Below are 18491 nucleotides of genomic sequence, written 5' to 3'. Positions count from 1 at the left end.
TGTCAAGATGGCAGGCAGCGTTATTGTGTGGCCAAATGTATGCAGAGATATCACGGCTTAGATTTGTTACAGATGGGTTTCTGGATATAGTGGAAGGCATTCTGCCAACCTGTTTTATATCTGTGTAAAAGTGATTGGCATCCCTATAAATAAAGCTGCTGTGGGTTATAAATCTAAATATACTTATTCATTAAATTATTTTTACATCTCAAACGGGTTGCCATTCTGTTTCTCTGTGAGCAGTGTGTGCATGTAACATGTGTGTTATCCACAGCGTCACAATGAATGATCACAAATGCAGCACTGGAGGCTTTGGACAGTGTTTTTTTTTTTCCCTTGGAAATGTACGTGTATGTGGACTGTCCATGGTTTCCTGTGCTGTAGTGGGATGAAGGACCCTCTCTGAGGCAGTCACCTTGGGGAAGGAACTGGACTCAGAAGTGATAATGACTGTCAATATGGGAATGTCAGCTCTTTCTTTTTAGGCTCACAAATGAGTATGACTTTGGGGTGTTCAGGCCCTAAGGCCAAGCAAATATGTTTCTCTGGTTCGTTTGGAAGGAATCCCTACTAGCACCTCCATCCATGTCCTTGAATGGGGAGTCTGGCAAAGACTTTCTTCCCTCTGCACCATGGATAAGTGGATCTCTCCACCACATCTAACCTTCCCTGCTGTCACCCCAGCTGCAGGAGCATGGAAGAAAAGTCCCCCAGATTTTCTCTGGGTGCTGCTGTGAGCTGGAGGAGGTGATGAGGCACAGTCAGAGGGACAGCCCCGCCAGCCCTCGCCATCCAGCCTGGCCTCTGAAAAGGCTTGTGGAAACACTCTAAGCTGCAGCCTTCTATCCCTTTGGGCTTGTTTTTCTTCTCTTTCCAAAGCATTAGAATGTTCGATCAGTGAGTTAAGAAGCACGGAGCACGTGTGCCTGAGAGGCAGAATATCAGCTGCCTTGCTTTCCACGGTAATAACGTGCATCTTTTAAAGTTATCCTTTGGTTTTTAGCAGTTTCCTAGTGACAGGAAGTCTTGACGTTGCTCCGTACATCTGTGCCTCCTCCCCCTCTGCTGACAATTCATTAGCTCCATCGGCTGATTTTGTCCTGTCTTCCAGATTGATTTTCATCTCCAATATGGGGAGCTGCTAGAAGTTTTGTCAAAACAGGCATCGTGTTAGAAGGGTGTTGTGGAGGTTTCTATTAAGGGAAGGGATGCAATGAAAACTCAGTCCGTACTAGTCGCCAGGGAACAAGCATAAACGTTATGAACATCCAAGCCATAAAGAGTGCTTTACTTGGGTTTAATGCATTATGGTACACTGGAGAGCCCATGCTGCAGGACTCTGCACAGACTCATAGGTGTTGCAGGGGGAAAATGCTTGCCCACGTGTATTCTCTGCTGTCTAATAAATCTAAGTTCATCTTGCAGCCTTAATATAAATATAGTTTATATGGCGTAGGTTCACCAGCACAAACCTCCTCTTTGTTAGTTCTGATGTTCATGGCGCTGGTTCCCCCACCACGTGTGATTTCTTCAATGTGGTAAGGTCAGTGCGCTCTTGTATGTGACTTCAGAGGCTGGTAACAATATCTGCATTCTTTGCATCCAGTCTTTGCTGGAGCTAGTTGCAGGTTGGTGTGTGGTTTGTCATGGCAGGCTGAACTGCTGTTGTTTCATGGTGGCTGAGTCATGGCTACGTGGTGGGGAAGAGTTGGGATATTGTTAGTATCCTGGAGATACTGAAGATGGCATACAGCTTGGACAGACCAACTGTATTCAACAGACCTGGAAATGAAATGAATCACCATGCCTGGTGCAGGTAGGGATGGAGAGGCTGTTCATCACGGCGTGAGCCCTGCTATGTGGCTGTTGCCAGCTAACAGGCAGATGATGCCCTCTGGGAATGACATCCACGTGGTCCCTGCATCCTGCTGCAAACCTCAGTGCAGCAAAGTACCCCCACCGTCCCCAAACCAGCATATGTCTCCAGGCTGGAGCATGCTACTTAGGCTCTGGTGGCTCTGGTGTGGGTGCCCAGAGAATCTTTAAGGTGGTTTGCTAACCTGGAACCAGCAGGCTTGGTATTCCTGGGAGCAGTCTGCTAGCAGATAAGTCCTACATGGATGTGTGAGACCTTTGCATTGCCTTATGTCTCACAGGGGAAAGAGAGAAACCCCCAAGACCAGCCAGGGGGATACAGTGGGGTGTGAACAGGAATCAGTGCTCGTTGTGCTGTTGGTGAGCTGCCAAATGTTTGCGAATCTGCTTGGTTTTTACTGGTAGATGTCAATACATTTTTACGTTTTATTCTGTTTACATTTTAAACATGGTGCCTTATTTTCCCTAATAAGAACACAGACAAAGGACGGGGAGCCCAAACTAAAACTCACTGTTATGTGTTACCCAATTAGACGCCATGGTAATAAGCATTTGAATCTAAAGCTAGATTAGGCAGGGAGCAGTCCCAGGCTGGATTTGCATAGCATGCATTTCTCATCCGTGTGACATGTTGGTAGAACTACTGAAATCTAATTGAGAAGGTGTTGGGGTGCTTCAGGTGCTCCTGGTGATGAGGGGTTGCTCCCCCCATGAGGCACTCAGCTCCACAGAGTTGCCTGTGGTTGTCTGGAAGGTGCTTTTTCCTCCTCTCCCCACTCTTGCAGCTGCGGTGTTGATGGGGACAGGTAGCTCTTGCTAGCTCAAAAAATCTGTGCTAATGGGATTTTGTAAGATTTTGTCATTAGAGGCAATTATTTCAGGGTGTGCTGTGTTCTTGTAGTGAACTCCAGCTGTGGTGGAGTGAGCTGGGGGCTTTCAGGTACCCAAAACTACTGTGCAGCTTCTGCAAGCTCCTGTGGTGACATTACAGCTCTTGTGCTGAAACACGCTCGGTAGATTTGTTACCCCAGAGCCACTGAATTTCCATCCTTCTTGGTCAGCCACAAATTCGCGAATGATCTCAGCGTAATTCCCTCTCCAAGTGTATGTGTAGGGCATCCAAACCATGGTGTTAATGTGGAGCAGTGCATTACTGAGGCTGGACACAGAGGAAAGCCCTTTGAAGAGTGTAGGACAGAGGCCCCGTGGGTCTCCCCAGCACGGCCTGGTGATGGGAGCCAGGCCCAGAGCAGCCTCCCCCAGCCAGCCTTCATGGCACCTCCGTCTCATGGCTGAGTGTCGAAAACGTTACTGGTGGGCATCCGAGCACAGATGATCTGGCTCCATTGCAGCCCCAAGCCAGAAGGCAGCGTCTCCGCTTGCTTTGCTGCTTTATTTTTTCTTTTTTTTCTTTTTTTTTTATTATTAAGGCCATTAACCGCTTTGTGAGCTGAGTGAACGCCGCTCTCCCCGCTCGCAGCGTTTGCTTGGCCGGCTCCTGACCTTCCTATCGTGGGTATGATGAAGCACAAATGGAGGAATAAAGCTCAGTTCACTGGGTTTCAGGCTTGGTTAGGCCTGCTGGGCCCTGCATTGTCTGGGGCCAACGGAAAGCTGCAGCCAGAAACTCAGTCATGGCCTTCTCTGCAAGAGCTACTCGAGAGATATGTAAGGACTGTTTTGGGATGTCTTTTTCACTGTGGAGCAGTCAGTAAGTCACCCTGAAGCCAAGAGGGGAGGGGAGCTTTCAGGGGATGTCCCCAGAGTGCTGATCACCGGTGGTAGCACAAGGCTGTATGGGGACAGAAGTGAAGGCCTCTTCTGCCACCAGGGCTTGGAAACACTCACAGAGAATCATAGAATATAGAATTGTTTGAGTTGGAAGGGACTTTCAAAGACCCTCTGGTCCAACTCCCTGCAGTGAGCGGGGATGCCACAGCTGGAGGCTTTGTTGCCTTGGGTTGCGAGCTGACTGAGCTGGTGTTGATGGAGAGAAGTGTTGGCCTCCCACCCCAAAAGTTAAGGTATCTGCACTGGGAGTCTGGAAGAGGCTGAGAGCATTCAGGAGTGGTTTGAGGATGTGTGGAGATGAGCAAAGTGGTGACGTTGAGGTGTCTCCATAGAGCTGAAGATTGGGTGATGGGGGAGGGCAGAGCGCAGTGCTGTATCCCTACAGATATCAGTGATGTTGTGGCTTTCTTGTGCCTGTAGCTGTGCCGGGGGAGGTGTCTGTGCTTGTGGGGTGGCAAGTCCCAAATAGAGGAACGCTGAATTCTGTTATCTTATCTCCAAAAGATGAGATAACTGTGTTTGAAGCTTTTAATTTTATCTTCTCTTGGAGTGTCTGAGCCTCTTAGGGTACCCTTGGGTCACTTTTTCAAGCATCTCCCTGCAATTGTAAGGCTGCTTGTTTCTCAGTTTTAATGAAAAGGGAGATCGTTATGTAAATATCAACAGGGAATGGGAGCTTTAGTATTGTGACTTACGGTGAGTGCAGCCCCACACCTGCAAAAACAAACAAACCCAACACTTTGCTATGTAACCTTGGTGGGGAGGTGGCTGCTATCACTGTGATTTTGCACCTTCGTGGGGGGTTTCCTTGCTGGGAGCGTTTGCTCATGGAGGGAAGAGGTTTGGTTTTTAATCAGCAGCACTGCATCAAAGAGGCTCCAGAGATGAGGCAGACAGGATGCCTGAAGCATCAGCAGTGCTACTGATACCCCATTTGGACTTGAAAATGTTGGGAGAAAGGACAGATTAGGCTAAATCAACTTACAAAAAACCAAAGCCTGTACGTGTACTCGCTGTGCTTAAATCTGGTTTATATCGATGCTGCTGATGCTGATACTTTCCTGGATTAAGCACCTAAATGGCTGATATTGATTTTTAAATGCATCCCCTTGGGATTTTCACTGGGTGGATGCTTCTGTCTGGATGCTGTGCTGAGGATGGGCCAGCGCTCAACCCATCCCTGTCAGCAGTTGGGTTGGCCAGGCTCAAAGCAAGCCCTTGCTCTTCCTGGTCAGCAGGAGGATAGTTAGGCAATGAAAGTGGTGTGCCTTGATTAGGCCAGCGCTGAATTATAAAGAAGTGGGCTTGAGCATCTCTACTGGGAAGCTTGTATCCATCCTCTTCAAAGCGGAGGTTTTGCCGTCATCTAGATCATGTTGCACTAAAAAAGTACACCCAAGCCTTCCAATTAGACTCATCTGCTATGGTTGCCTGCTTTTATTATTATTATTTTTTTATGTTCAAATGCAAACAGTCTTTCAGTGTAATGTGATAAAAATTGCTGCTTTTACCAGCCTGACGAGGAGCAGACGCGGTGCTGGAGCTCTTCTCATTTCCCCGAGCCATCTTGGTGCAGTTGTGCAGCATCATGTCGTGCCGATGTGAGTTCACGTATATTTCCCAGCCTTTGTCTGCTGAAGCAGTGGGAGGTATTAGTGCTGTGAGTTGCCAGTGGGGAATTTCTGCTATCAGACATTTTTATCAAGGAACTCTCAACCCCAAATTCGTACTTCGGGGGCAAAAATCAGTCTGGATTAATATCAGTGTTTTAAAATCTTTAAAGGGAAATAAGCATTTCACATGGCTTGTGGCGTGTAGGGCTATTGATAGACCCAATGAATCTGTTTCCTTGGCTATGGGCACTTTCTGGACCAGAAGCTTAATAATCTACTCAGAGATCTGCCCTTCAGGGCCCCTTTCAGTATGGTCTCCTGTTTATGGCAGCCCAACCAGTTCCATTTTGAAAGAATGAACACAACCTTGCTGCACACCACAAGATGTGTAAATACCAGCAGCTCTAGTAGCCTTACCTTAAGCATGGATAATCCAAAAATCCCCGAACATGACCCTAGATCGGCCATTGGGGGTTCAGCTGGTAGCTCCTCGATTCCATGCCATGGTGGTGGCCCCAGTCATTGCTGAGCTGCTGTACTGCAGGTGTTTGCTGCTTGAACAGCTACAAAAACCCTGTGTGTGATGCCAGATTAATTAAGGAGCTTAAGAGGGGAAAAACCTGCCTTCCTTCCTCCCCGGTTCTACAGCGGGAGAGCCCATCTCACCCCAGGGATTACCGCTGAAATGGGGAGCAGTGAAATGGAACGTTCAGCAGTGAGGCTTTGCATATGATAAATCAAAGTCAGGGTCCAGATACTCTTTGGAGAAGCAGGAGGTGGAGGGGAGTGAGGGAAGAAATTGAAATAAAGCAAAGCTTTTATTGAACTGTTGTTCTCCAGGAAAAGGCTAATTGGCAAACAAATACCCTCCAACAGTGGGAAATGCAGCTCCCCTCTCTCCCCACTTGCCAGGCTGCTGAGCTTCTATTGACAAAAGCTTTGCATCATCAAAGTAAGTGCTTGGAGCCTGCAGTGATCTCAGAAATGCAGCGACTTAAATCCACATCCTTTGGGGTAAACAGAGCAATACTGAGATAGGAGCTTTCCTTGTGGCAGACAACGCTTTGGCTGGCTGGAAGGCAGCCCTGCTGTGTTGAGAGGCTTCTGAAACCATGGTACGCTGAGGTGGGCTTCATGTCTCCGTGTTACCAGCCTTGTGGTGGTGGTTTTTTTTAGCTTAGTTTGTGTTTTTCTTCCCAATTTGGACAAAACCAGGGGTGGAAATGGAGCAGGACTGGATGTCAGCTTGTGGCAGCACTGGGTGCTGAGAGTGGAGCTGAGATGGAGGAAGAAGAGGAGGAGGTGAGGGCTTCCTCTTGCCCCAGAATGCCCCGTGGAGTTGTAGTGGGAGAAATATTTCTTCCTCCCACCACCAACCCATGTGTTTTAGTGTTTGCTTTTGCAGAAGAAGGACCACGGATCTTCCCATCTGCTGGAAAAAGGCATGTGTGTGCTTTGTAGAACTGGGTCACTTAGCACCCTAGTGAGTATTAGGGAATATATATATATATATTTATTTAGGTTCCCAAACTGGGTCTTGTCTGTGGTTACCTGTCTGTTGTCCTTGTTCCTGAAATAATTGGCATTTGCCCAAGCTGATCTGATGGAGCTTCAGTGAGAGGTGATCTATGATCCACTGAGAGGATGTGTCATCAGTGCTGAGCTCACTGCCTGTTAGATTTTCCCCCTTTAATGGTGAACTTTTGGTGTTACTGCACTGCTTGCTGGCTCGTTGGCTGGGAAAGTCTCAACAAGGTTTGGTTTTAATCCTCCAAAAGTAAGCAAAGGTTTGCTCCAGCAGCACCTTCCCCAGTCGAATGCATCTGTGCATTGAGCAGCATCAATCCCTGCAGCGGTGGTGGGGTGAGGGGCTGTGTGAGCACTCAGCAGGCATCTTCTCCTTGCACCCAACCTTTCCTCTGGGGCAGAGGTGGTCCCACAAGAGCCAACATCCATCCCCTACTCTGCATTTCTGCTGGGCTGCCAAAGCAGATGCTGCTGCTCTGAGGATGGAGAGTTTTAAGGCAGGTCATGTCTCACTGTGCCGTGTGGATGATTTTCTCCAGAAAAACAGATTGCAGCATTGTGCTTCCCTGGGCTGGGCTCTCCTCCTTGCTCATGCACTGCAGAAGGGACTCGTGTGCTGTGTTGTTGCTGGGTGAGTGCTTGCATGGGAGCTTCTGTTCTTTGCTGTGAATAGCATCGTCAAATTGTGTACAGCCAGAATAAAGCAGGCTTTTTTTGGCATATTATAAATCCCTGTACATAACTGTGTGCCGGCTTAGTGAAAAAACTGCTTTAATATTTCATGCTGCAATCTGAATTTCACCATCAAGTCTCCAAAATGCTTCTGCAAACGCACTTGGCCGGGAGCAGAATAAAAACATCTTCTCGCAAGACAGCAGGCCCAGATGTATGCCTCATCTTATGATGGATGCCACAATAAGAGGGAAGAACACAGAAAGCAGCGAACACATTTTATGTGAGCGCTGTCGTTTCAGCAGTGCTGGTGGATGGGATTTGCAACTGCAGCAGGGCTGTGCAGCATGAGTGAAATTCAGAGATGCAAACCCCACTTTTTTTTTAGGTTTGTGGAGTCCAAGAGGATCTCTGGAAAGAGGGAGGAGGATCTGGGGTAGTTTAGGATTTGGCAGCTATATATATGTGTATATAAATCTGTGAAACTGAAGAATTTGAGATTTGCTTATGCTGGGAATTACAGCTCTTGTGATCTTTGCAGTGAGTCAGGCTCCTGCTGGCAGCTGGTGTTCCCTCATAGTGTTAAGGCCACGTCCCCATGTGCTTGATGCACAGCTGGCCCACTGCAGCAATACGGTACGGCCCCCAGAGGTGTTGCAGTGGCACCAGGGGGCGGGGGAGCTCCCAGGCTCTGCCCCATTGCATCTCACAGGTGGGTTCATGGGAAAAGCCCATCATCAAATGGTTCGGGGCTTTTTGGCCGAGTGTTTTGTGGTTGTTGGGTTTTTTGCTTTCCTTTCTTTCTTTCTCCCTCCTCCAACGTCAAAACTGCGGTCCTGCCGACGCGCACGTATTTCAGCCAAACATAAACATTCCTCTCCTATGCGGTCTGTGCGTGGAAACAGCTTTATGTCTGAGAAAGGGGTCTGCGTGGGAGTTTGTGGCCAAGGAGTCTGCCTGCTTGCTTTTAATAGAAACCACTGGGGCAGTGCCAGGCTGTGTCCTGGGGATGGGCTCTGGTCCGCTGGGCTGGGAGCAGAGGTGGCTCCCACCGATGCAGTCCTGTGTCTTGAGTTGCTCATCCAAGGAAGGGCTTGATTCTGAAGCGTAAAGAATGAGTCCCAGTAAATAAAACGTAACACTTGCGCTGTCTGATCGGATGGGCACCACGCTCTGCGTGCATGGGAAAGCACACTGAGGAAAGCTGCTGCATTGCTTAGCAGCGGGGTGGGTTAATCTACAAGAGCAACGTGCTAGGTGCCAAACTTCTGCCTTGGATGTGCTGTTACAAGTGGCACAGGGTTGAGGACACCCTGGGGGCCCCTCCTGACCACTGGCAGCGAGCAAAGCCGCTTTGCAGCGATGGAGAAGTGTCAGAGCATCCCACACCGCACCGAAACTCCAGGGCTTGGCATGGCAGAAATGCTGAAATCAGTCAGGTTTGGCAGAGTGGGTCAGTGAGCGTCACCACACTTGCACAAAAACAGTTTCACCTTGTGAAACACGCTGAAATAGAGCTCCCTGTTGGGAAAGAGCTTGCTCGGGATCTTGTATTCTTGTCTGGGGAGGGGATGGGAGAGCAGCCAGGAAAACAACAAGCTAATATTCATATTTGATGATTTAGCTCCTAGCTGCCATGTGGGTTTGGAGGCGGGTGTGAAGAGGAGCGTGCACGCTCCTTTGCATGCGTTTGTGCCCTCTCTGGGTATTTTAGTGCTGCAGACCGCAGCGCTGCAATACCAGTACTGGCTCCAAACCAGCTCACTGGGGCATCAGTTGCAGGCACGTTGCTCCATGCAGCCTAGTTCAGCTTGCCAAGGAGGCTGCTGAATATGCAAGCAGTAATTGCTGCTCTCCTTTCCTTAAAGCAAAGGCGGAAGCGACACCAGGGTCCAATTTTCTGCTAATGACTGATTTCATTTAAGCACTGCTCTGGGCGACGTTGGGTTGGTGGTTATTTTTAGGGGGGTGGAGCCAAACTTCAGCTCCCTTTTCTCCCCGCGTCCTTTCACTGCAGCCCATGTGGAGCCCCTGGTTGGTTATGGTGGCTCCCCTATTGGAGCACGCATCAGCCAGGTCCCAAACACGGGCTTCGAGGAGCTGGGGAGATGTGAACGCATCCCATCCCAGCTGTGGCTGCTGCTCTTTTTTACTGTTTGGTTTGCACTGTATTTCCAAAGGAGCATCGCCTCCCCTCACCCTCCCTTGTCTGGGTTTTATGGCTGTTCAGCAAAGCAGGGAGTGGCTGCGAGGAGCGCTTGGATTAACTCCTACCCAAAGCTTCATTTTCGCCCTTTGTGGCTTTTTAGAACAAGCTGCAAAAATCCAGCTGAACAACACGGACAGGAGGGGAAGGTGATGAGATTAAAGCACCTCTCTGTTGCTTTGTACCACTGCAGTGGTGGTAGCATTGTAAAGGAGTAGACAAGGTGACTGCTGGGGGGAACAGGACAAAGCAAGGGTTGGAGGAGGAGGACACTCGTGCAGCGTTTTGGCATGGCTCACCACAATAAAGTGCCAGCTTCCAGGAGGTGCCTTGCCTGCTCTCTCCTAGTCCTTCAGGGATGTGGCTCCTAAGCAGCTGGCTGAAGCAGAAAACCTGCACAGGGCAGGTGGAAGCCATTGCCATATCATTGCCCAGTTGCTGCAGGATGCGGCCGTGGTGGTGCAGTGCCCCCCAGCCCACCTGCAGGGAGCCTTGTTGGAACCTCTGAGAGTTGCAGACCCCAGGGCAGCCTCCTGGGGCTCAGAGACCCCTACCCTTACTAAATAAGAGGCGACCAGTTAATAGGGATGCTACAAACCAAAGAGAGATGCTTCTGAAGTTGTCATTTTATTGAGTTGCTTAGGGACTCCATGGATCAGATCCTTATCATAATCAGTGCTTTACAACCCCACAGCCAAAAGCTGTCTTCAAGAAATAGTTTCTGCTTGAAACATCTCTTGTGTAGCCTGCTGTGTCACAGCAAAACATCTCCTTCTGTCCAGCAGCAGCTTCAAATTTAGCTTTTGGCAGCTGCTCCCTTGCAGCGCATTATGTTTTCACCTTGGTAATACCTGCTGAAAGACTGAACACTTTCTGGTCTCCTCCACTGTCCTCTGGCTCTTGTCCTGGGCCATGTGTTGCCTCCTGCTCCCCACCCCACAGCTTGTATGAGCTGATCTCATGGGCATCTCCAGTTCTCAGCTTGCAGCTGTGAACAATGATGCCCCACTTCTACTTGTTTCAGTACGTGTCCATCTTCAGAACCCCCCAGCCCGTGCTTTGGCAGTAATTGGAGCAACTGCACCTGAGCTGGGTAGGTAGGCCTTTGGGTAGGTGGAGTTGGCTGGAGAAGGGGTTGGTGGCACTGGTGCTGGTGGCAGAGACCAGTGGGACATCGCCCAGCTTGCAGCTCCCACCAGAAAAGCAAGTGGGGGTGTAGCCACAGGTACTGTGCTGTCTGCCACCAGTGCCTGTAATAGGGACAGTGGCTTTATTCCCTTGTCTGGTTGCTTGAGTGGTTCGTTATTGTAGCTCAGAGAAGACAAATTCCCTTTATCTCGTCCAGCTTGCCAAGAGCAAATGTCTCGGAATTAATTAGGTCCTATCTGTATCATTCCCAGTCCTCATCTGACTTCCCTTGGGGAACAAAACCAGACATGGATATGTGACGGAGCGAGCAGGCAGCAGAAATGCATCGGGTGGTTCCCATGGAGGGCAGGAGCTTGCAGAAAGCCAGCTTCAGCTGTGGGACACAAGCACTGCTGTCAGCCCTGGGAGCTCACGAGCACAACTGCTCTTTAATTCCCACATACTGCATTGCTGGGAAAGGGTCTGGTTGAGATGACTCTGAATGTGTCCATGTGAGAGATGGGGAGTCATCCCTGAGAGTGGTGGCCATCGTTTCTCCTGCTTTGCCATGTTACTGTAGTAGAAGTCCTTTGGAGCTCTTGATGAGCCAAGGCGATTGCCATCGCTTGTGGATTTGCAATAGAAACAAGGTTTACCTTTTGTAAACCTGCACGAGGGCCCACCTGACACAAGTCAGCAGAGGAGACCTTGGCCAGAGGCGATGTGTGAGAGCCAGGTCGCACGGTAGGTCTCCATGCCACGTTCTCTGCTCCTGGTTTGTCCCAGCTGAGCTCATCCCCTGCACATTTCTACCCCCGTTCTTGTAAAATCAAAGCAGCTTTGGAAATGACTCAGCCCCACCAGTCCTGGCTTGGGATTAGGGGGTTTGGCGAGAAGTTCCCTCCATGACCCTTCCCAGCCTATCTTCCTTGGCTCAGTATATACAGTGGCAATTAAATTTAATTTATTCTGGCCCGCTCGATAGTGAAGGCCAGAAGGCACCATTAGATCACAATCTGACTTGAATTTATTGATGTAATTAGTGCTCCAATGTGTAGATGGGAGGTGGGAGCAGGACTTTTAATGAGTGACGCTGCATGAAACCGCTCCCTTTCATTTTCCTTAGTGCAAGCCGCTGGATTGCAAGCAGTTGGTTTTTCCCTCCGTGAATAACTGATTTCTGTATAATTCACAGGGAAAAGAGCAGGCTGTGGATCTGGTCTGCGTTCCGACAAGGCAGTCTGTGTTGTCTGCAGCACTCCCCATGACCTGCCAGGAAGCAGTGTTTTGATTTTTATCCATCACGTTAATGAATATTCATCAGTGTTCCCAAGGTTTAATGCTATTTGCCTGGTAGCTAACATATTCTTACTCTAACCATTTTTAGCCTTTGTTGCTAATAACCCACAGCCCACTCAGTCTGCATTATAAGGTGTTTCTTTTTTTAATTGTTTATAAATGAAAATTAGTAACCTCAATAGCTCCAGAGCTGAAAGCAATTCAAAAATACCTTGTCTTGCTTACTACCTGACTACCTGCTTTACATCCCAAAATAAAAGCCTGCCTTCCTTTAGGAGGAAGCTTTTCACCCAGAGGGTGGTGAGACACACTGAACAGGTTGCCCAAGGAGGCTGTGGATGCCCCATCCCTGCAGGCATTCAAGGCCAGGCTGGATGTGGCTCTGGGCAGCCTGGGCTGCTGGTTGGTGACCCTGCACATAGCAGGGGGTTGGAACTGGATGAGCATTGTGGTCCTTTTCAACCCAGGCCATTCTGTGATCCTGTGATTTTGGTCTGTCGTTCAGATTTCTCTTAAGTCACCAACAGGAGTGTCTCTGAAGAGCAGGTTTTGTTCTGATAAAAGCTTTCTCTCCATTTTTGCAAGCCTAAGTCAGAGCTTGTATGTAGCAGTAGGTTTCAAGGACAAAGTTGATGCGGTGTTGAAAAGATGCCCTGTGGAAGAGGAGAGCAGCCTGGTTTGCTCCAGTAGCATGGTTGTCTGTCCATGAAGCATGCTGGCTGTGGGAGCAGGATCATGCCCTGATTCAGTAGGAAGGCCAAGCGGTCAAACTTTGCACAGCTGAGCGTGTGTGGATTGGAGCCAAGCTTATGCACAAGGCATGAACTGCTGTGCCTTGGAATTGGGGAATCACCCCAAGTGAAATCTGGCTATCACAACCATCTCCCCTCTGCCTTCATTCCCCGGCGTAACATGGTCCTGCAAAACCAAACCTGCAATGTGTTGCTTGTTTTCTCTGTGTTGGAGGAAGCAGGTCTGTGTGTTGTATTTTTGTTTCCCTCCCCATTAACCTTAGGAAGGAAGCTGTCCACTGGGTCTCAAACCCTCCCAAAGCCCAATGGGTGCCAGCAGGCTGCTAATGGATTTGCTCCGGTGAGGCTGCCTGGGAACTTTAATGAGAGCAGCAGCAGCTGAAATTCCTCCCGTGGCTGCATTTTTCCAAATGCAAGGTGCTAAATGTGAAATGAGATTTGGGGCTCTCTGAGAGGGGCACCATCCAGACTGGGCATAGAGCAGTTGCGCAGTTTGGGATTATTTTGTGTGAAGACTGAGTAACTGTTTCCCATGGTTCTTGGTGCGGCAGATGTTTATACTGCGTGCTCAAAGTATGCAGTTGAAAAGAATTTCAAGGGTCAGATCCTCAGCTAAGGCTATCTGAGTAAGCCTGAGTTTTCTGCAAGGTCCCTGCTTTGGGAAGGCGGTGTTTGCTGCTCAGGGCAAGCGGGTGGTGGTGCAGGGTCCCACTGCAGGCCTGCCACCAACCTGCCTCCACCACTGGCTCTCTGTGGTGCCCAGCAGCTGTTTTTTTTGGGCATACAAACACCAGATTTTTATCAGATGGCAGTGGCTGGCTCCGGGGAAAACAGACTTCTGTCCACGTGTTGACCTTTTCTCCAAGTCCCCTCTTAACTCTGTTGGTAAATCCAAGTCATCAACTTTTCAACCTTCTGCGTTAACCTTGGTAGTGCGTGGCTACTTGCCCTCTCTCTGAACATCTCAGTGTCGTGTTTTGCAGAGATTGAACAAGTGGACGTTCTATTAGTGAGCATTTAGAATTCAAATGCTTAAGCTTTATAAAAAATCTGCTCTCTGCTAGTTGACTTTTCTCATTGGGGCGCTCCTTTGCTACCCCTCGCTCCTCTTAGCAAGCTCTCCCCTTGTGTTGCTGACCCTTATCCTTGACAGTCGTGCTGTTTGTGCAGTGTTTGGCTGCTCCTTGCCATAATCTATTGGGCCAGGCACCGAGTGGCATTTCTGTCATGCTGGCTGCTGCATGTTTACCCTCCTGCCACGAGCATCCCTGATGTGAGCTTGAGAAATCAGCAGAACCGAACGAACTGACGGCATGAGTAAGCCCCACGTAAGCACTGCATAGGAAAGTCTGAGCTACCGGCACCGTGTGATTTTTATCAGCTGAATTCACGTCTTGTAAATATTTACTGGAATTCCAAGTAGGGTTTATCTAATTAAAACCAAGTAAAACTTTCCATGAAAGAGAGCCTCCCAACTGGCGGCTGCTGGTGGATGTTTAGGAGTGCGTTTAAGGGTGCAGTGGGGTTATGTAGGATATTTCTGCGCTCTGCAGCTCAGGGCTTCTTGATCTGTATGAGGTATTGATGTGCTGGGGACGCAGTGTGCATCCAGCTGCTCCTGGCCACAGCATCCCAAATACACCGTATGCTGTCACCGGGCTGGTCTGGCTGCTGGGCCCGCAGGAGCAACGTGGCGTGGGGATGTCAGCAGGGTTTGTGCTGGGGTTTGCAGTGATGGCAGGGGGGTCAGGACCTGTTCCACTGCGGAGCTGCAAGTGTGGGGTCACCAGCGTGTGCTCCTGCTCTGATGGCATCCGCACAAGGCAAGCAAAGGCATCTTTTGAGTTAGCACTGTCCTCAAGGTTGCCCGGACCGTAAATGTCAAATCTGAGCAGAAATATTTGGCACGTAAACGGTCTCCCTTCTTCTCCTCCGCACCGAGCGCGTGGGTGGCTCCGATTCCTCCTCTCTGCAGGATGGGAGTGCAGCGCTGTGGGGCGGCTGCCAGAGCCTCCTCTGTCCTCTCTCCCCAGGATCTAGCGCCCAGCAGGGAGGGACGTGGAGCGTTTTGGCCATGGCCCCGAGGAAGAGGAGCGGTCGGGGGATCTCCTTCATCTTCTGCTGCTTTCGTAGCAGCGACCACCCCGAGATCACATACCGGCTGCGCAATGACAGCAGCTTCGCCCTGCAGACCATGGAGCCCGCGCTGCCCATGCCGCCGGTGGAGGAGCTGGATGTCATGTTCACCGAACTGGTGGTAAGTAGAGCACTTCTTATATTTTCTTTTCCTTCCCCCTCCACCCCCGACTCCTTCTAGTCTGTCCAGTGAGGACGTGCTTGGGTTTGTGTTTTCAGGCAGGCTTTGATGTGAAGGGTGCATCAGGGGCTGCTCTTGCGAGTGGTTTAGTGCTGAACCTTGAGCTCTGCTCCTCCATGCAGTAACGCCAGTTGGAGGTGGTTTCCCTATCCTGTTGGAAAGTATTGATTTCTGAGGGCAGGTAGCAGCAGGGGCCATATCTTGCTGTGCATATGCCTGGAGTCTGGGGCTGTGTAATGGTGTCGGAGCTGGAATAACAGCTCATCCCCTGTAGTTGCAAAGCAGTTTTCCTTGTCCAGCACTCTGCTTTGCAGGTTTCCTTGGTAACAGTCTAAACTGATGTTCAGAGAGTCAAGGTACTGTTTCTTTGTCCCTCAGTGCTCAAACTCTGAAAAAGATGGATCAGAAGAATAAAAAATGTCAGCAAAAAGAAACTTTAATTTCCTCTCATGTTTCTCTATGGCTTTTTGGATGGACCAGAAATGCTCCACTTTGAGTTGGTTCGGCACTGAAATGGAATTTTTTTGTGGAGTTTTGTTGTACAGCAGGAGCTAGAAGGTCATGCTGTGGTGCTGGCTGGTCACACCTCATGATAAGGACATCCCATCAGTCACTGGCAGCACGGGTTTGGTGATCCAGGCCACTCCAGAGCAGGTTTATCCCAGAGGACTTTCTCCATGAGCAATAGGACTGAGTGGGCTGGGATGCACAGTATACCATGATGGAGACAGGACATCCCTGCAGCCACAGCACATTCAGCAGCCAGGTGATTTTCAAAGCATCTCCCCCAGATTTGAGTGAATGCTTCCAGCACAGGATGCACTGTGGAGATTGCTGCACGTGCAGCAAGGCAGGAGCTGCTGGGGACCAGCCGGACCCAGGCATGCTCTGGTGTTTCCCTTGCTCCGTGCTGCCAAGGTTTTGCTTTTTTTCCCCAGCTGCTGCTGAGAAGAAAGCTGGGAGGCAGCTGCTGCACCGGGAGTGGGGTCAGCAGGAGCCATGCTGGCTCCCTTGAGGCCTGGAGCCATGTGGGGAGGGCAAGAAGCGTGTCCCTGCTGTGCTCCTATGCAAGCAGCTGCAGCCCCTAAGTTTGTCCCCAGAAATGTGATTTACCTGAGCCGGAAAGGAAAGGAGGGCTGATCTGATCCCCGTGGGTGCATGAGGACAGATTCACCCAAAAGGCATTTTGAGGAGTGAAGACGCAGCCCCCCCCCCCCCCCCCCCCCCCCAGCCCCGGTTACAACTAGCTCCTTATTCTCCATAACCTGTTGGTGCTGGGTATTAAATTTCAGCATTAGCTAAATGGTTTGGAAACTATCCCACTGTTTCTGTATAAACCCACTGTGTAACATTTGGAAGAGAGACAGAGAAAGTGCTCAGAGGCTCTGGGCCGAGCTTTACGCCTGCCGAGCCCCATGTTGCTGCTCAGCACCGTGGCCCCAATGCTGCCGGGTCACACTTGAGTGTCTGCTGCAGGGCAGCATGTGCCCACTCTGCGGGACCAGGGCTGCCTCCAAAGGGCTCGGTGTTGTTGGTCATTGAGTTGAAAGAAGTGAGAGGGGCTGGAGGGGACCTGGAGGCTTTGCCAGCTCAGGTTGGTGCTCTGCCAACTCTTCACTTGCGGCTTCATAGCGACTTTTCTGCACCACTTGTTTCCTTTAGCTCAGGCTTGGAGTGGCACACGGGGAGGATTTTGGTCCTGGATTTGGTCACCTGTGGGGACAGTCCTCCCACAAAGACAAATAATGCACAAGGTCCCCGCTCTGCAGACCCTGAGCTGCTTTGAGCATCAAAGGGCAAAACCTTTCTTTTTGGAGCAGTCCTGCCCCAAATCCTTAAGACTCTGGGTGTTTTTAAGTGTGTCTGCTCATCTGAGTCCAACAACCTTCAGAGAGAAACTGTGATTGTGCTGGGCCAGCAGCAAAACATGAGGGCTTGTGCTGCTGAGGGGTGTTTAAGCCAGCACTTGTATCCCAAGGTTAGCTAGAAGCCTATTTTGCTTTCCTGCCATGTGTTTTATGGCCTGCCCGGTATGTAGACACTGAATTTTAACTGCTGCAAAATAGTTTTGTTTTCATGCTGTGGCTGTGCAGGTGCTTTTCCAGCAGGGAACGTGCCCCATTTGCAGCCTGGGCCATGGGTACGATGCATCCCATCCCAGCCAGCAACAGGAGCAGGCGGTGGCTTTTCTCTGGCTCCGAGCACATGGAAATGCTGTTGCTGTGGTCAGTGAATGATTACTGTTTCCTCCCGGAGCAACTTTTCCCCTTTCCCTTCCTTCCCCCTCCCCAGAGTTGAATGGGCTTTCGTGGGGGTATTGTTGGGATGTCGCTCAAGCGGGCGCCGGCCTCATTTGAAAGGCTTCCTTTTGTCCTATGTCCTGCTGGGGCTCCGGCCAGGCTCAGCCACCCAGGGAGGAGCAGGTGCTGGTATGGAGTCACTGACAAAAGCAGAGTATTCCAGCAAAATTTATTGTTTTGCAGCTCTCTTTGCTGGAATGAGACTTGATGGTTTTGTGCTGCTCTTCTTTCATTGCCACCACTGCGTCCCACCAGGGTTGGGCAGGGCTTGCAGAGTGTGGTACCTGCGGCAGCACCCGTTGGATTTAGGCTATTTCTACACCTCCAGCAACCCCTGGTCCTCCATCAGGATGTTCAGCATGCCATGGCATGTGGTGGCATGCATGCATCCTCAGAGTGACCGGCCCTGGGAGGCAGTGCTGGGGCTGCCCGTCCCTTGTGCCCCTGGGGGGGGACGTCCACCTCCTGACGAGCTGCCTTCGAACACAGGGAACAAAGCTGAGCCATCTGCCACAGCTTCTTTCAAAAGGCTCCTGTGTATCTAGGCTGACAATACGGCGTTTCTTCAAAGGCTAAAATCTTGCTTGCATGCTCAGAGAAAGCACTTGCAAAGCTCTGCATAATGGTGCCATATGGTGGATCTTGCCATAACAATCTTGTCTATTTTCTGCCAGCAACTAGACTTTCCACCAGATGGGTAAATGACTGATGTCCTTTATATCTGCTTAACACTCCTTGTCACTCTGAGGCTTTTAATGAAGCGCTGTGTGTGGTGATGTGCTTCGGCCCTGCGGGATGTGCGCTTCATGGCTGGGTGGAGGGCTGAACAACTCGGGCAGGGAAGGTCAGCACGAGTGTGGGCAGTCCCCAGCAGGGCCCAGGACCCCCAGGGTGTGTTTGGACGGGATTAAGGGGGTGGGAAGAGCAGGGCACCCTTGTACATGCGCTTTCCATCGCTCTTGTTGGACAAGGCAGCTGCTTTGTGTTTCGATGTTGAATTACCCATTGCTG

At 50.2% G+C, this 18491-nt stretch overlaps 1 protein-coding gene across 6 annotated transcripts in view; it reads left to right on the top strand.

The window, feature by feature from the left end:
* DAAM1 (dishevelled associated activator of morphogenesis 1) overlaps positions 1-18491 on the top strand; it is an 80921-nt gene that overhangs the window by 15964 nt on the left and 46466 nt on the right. For all 6 annotated transcript variants that reach the window (NM_001322368.2, XM_046941859.1, XM_046941857.1 and 3 more), the window contains one exon: positions 14897-15120. In NM_001322368.2, the coding sequence (NP_001309297.1) occupies positions 14938-15120 (183 nt within the window). In that variant the 5' untranslated portion in view covers positions 14897-14937. The remainder of the gene's footprint in view (positions 1-14896; positions 15121-18491) is intronic.

This window comes from Gallus gallus, chromosome 5 (assembly GCF_016699485.2).
Source record: "Gallus gallus isolate bGalGal1 chromosome 5, bGalGal1.mat.broiler.GRCg7b, whole genome shotgun sequence".
NCBI classification, from domain to species: domain Eukaryota; kingdom Metazoa; phylum Chordata; class Aves; order Galliformes; family Phasianidae; genus Gallus; species Gallus gallus.
Note: the sequence above shows the minus strand (reverse complement) of the source record. Positions and strands in the feature narration are given on the sequence as shown.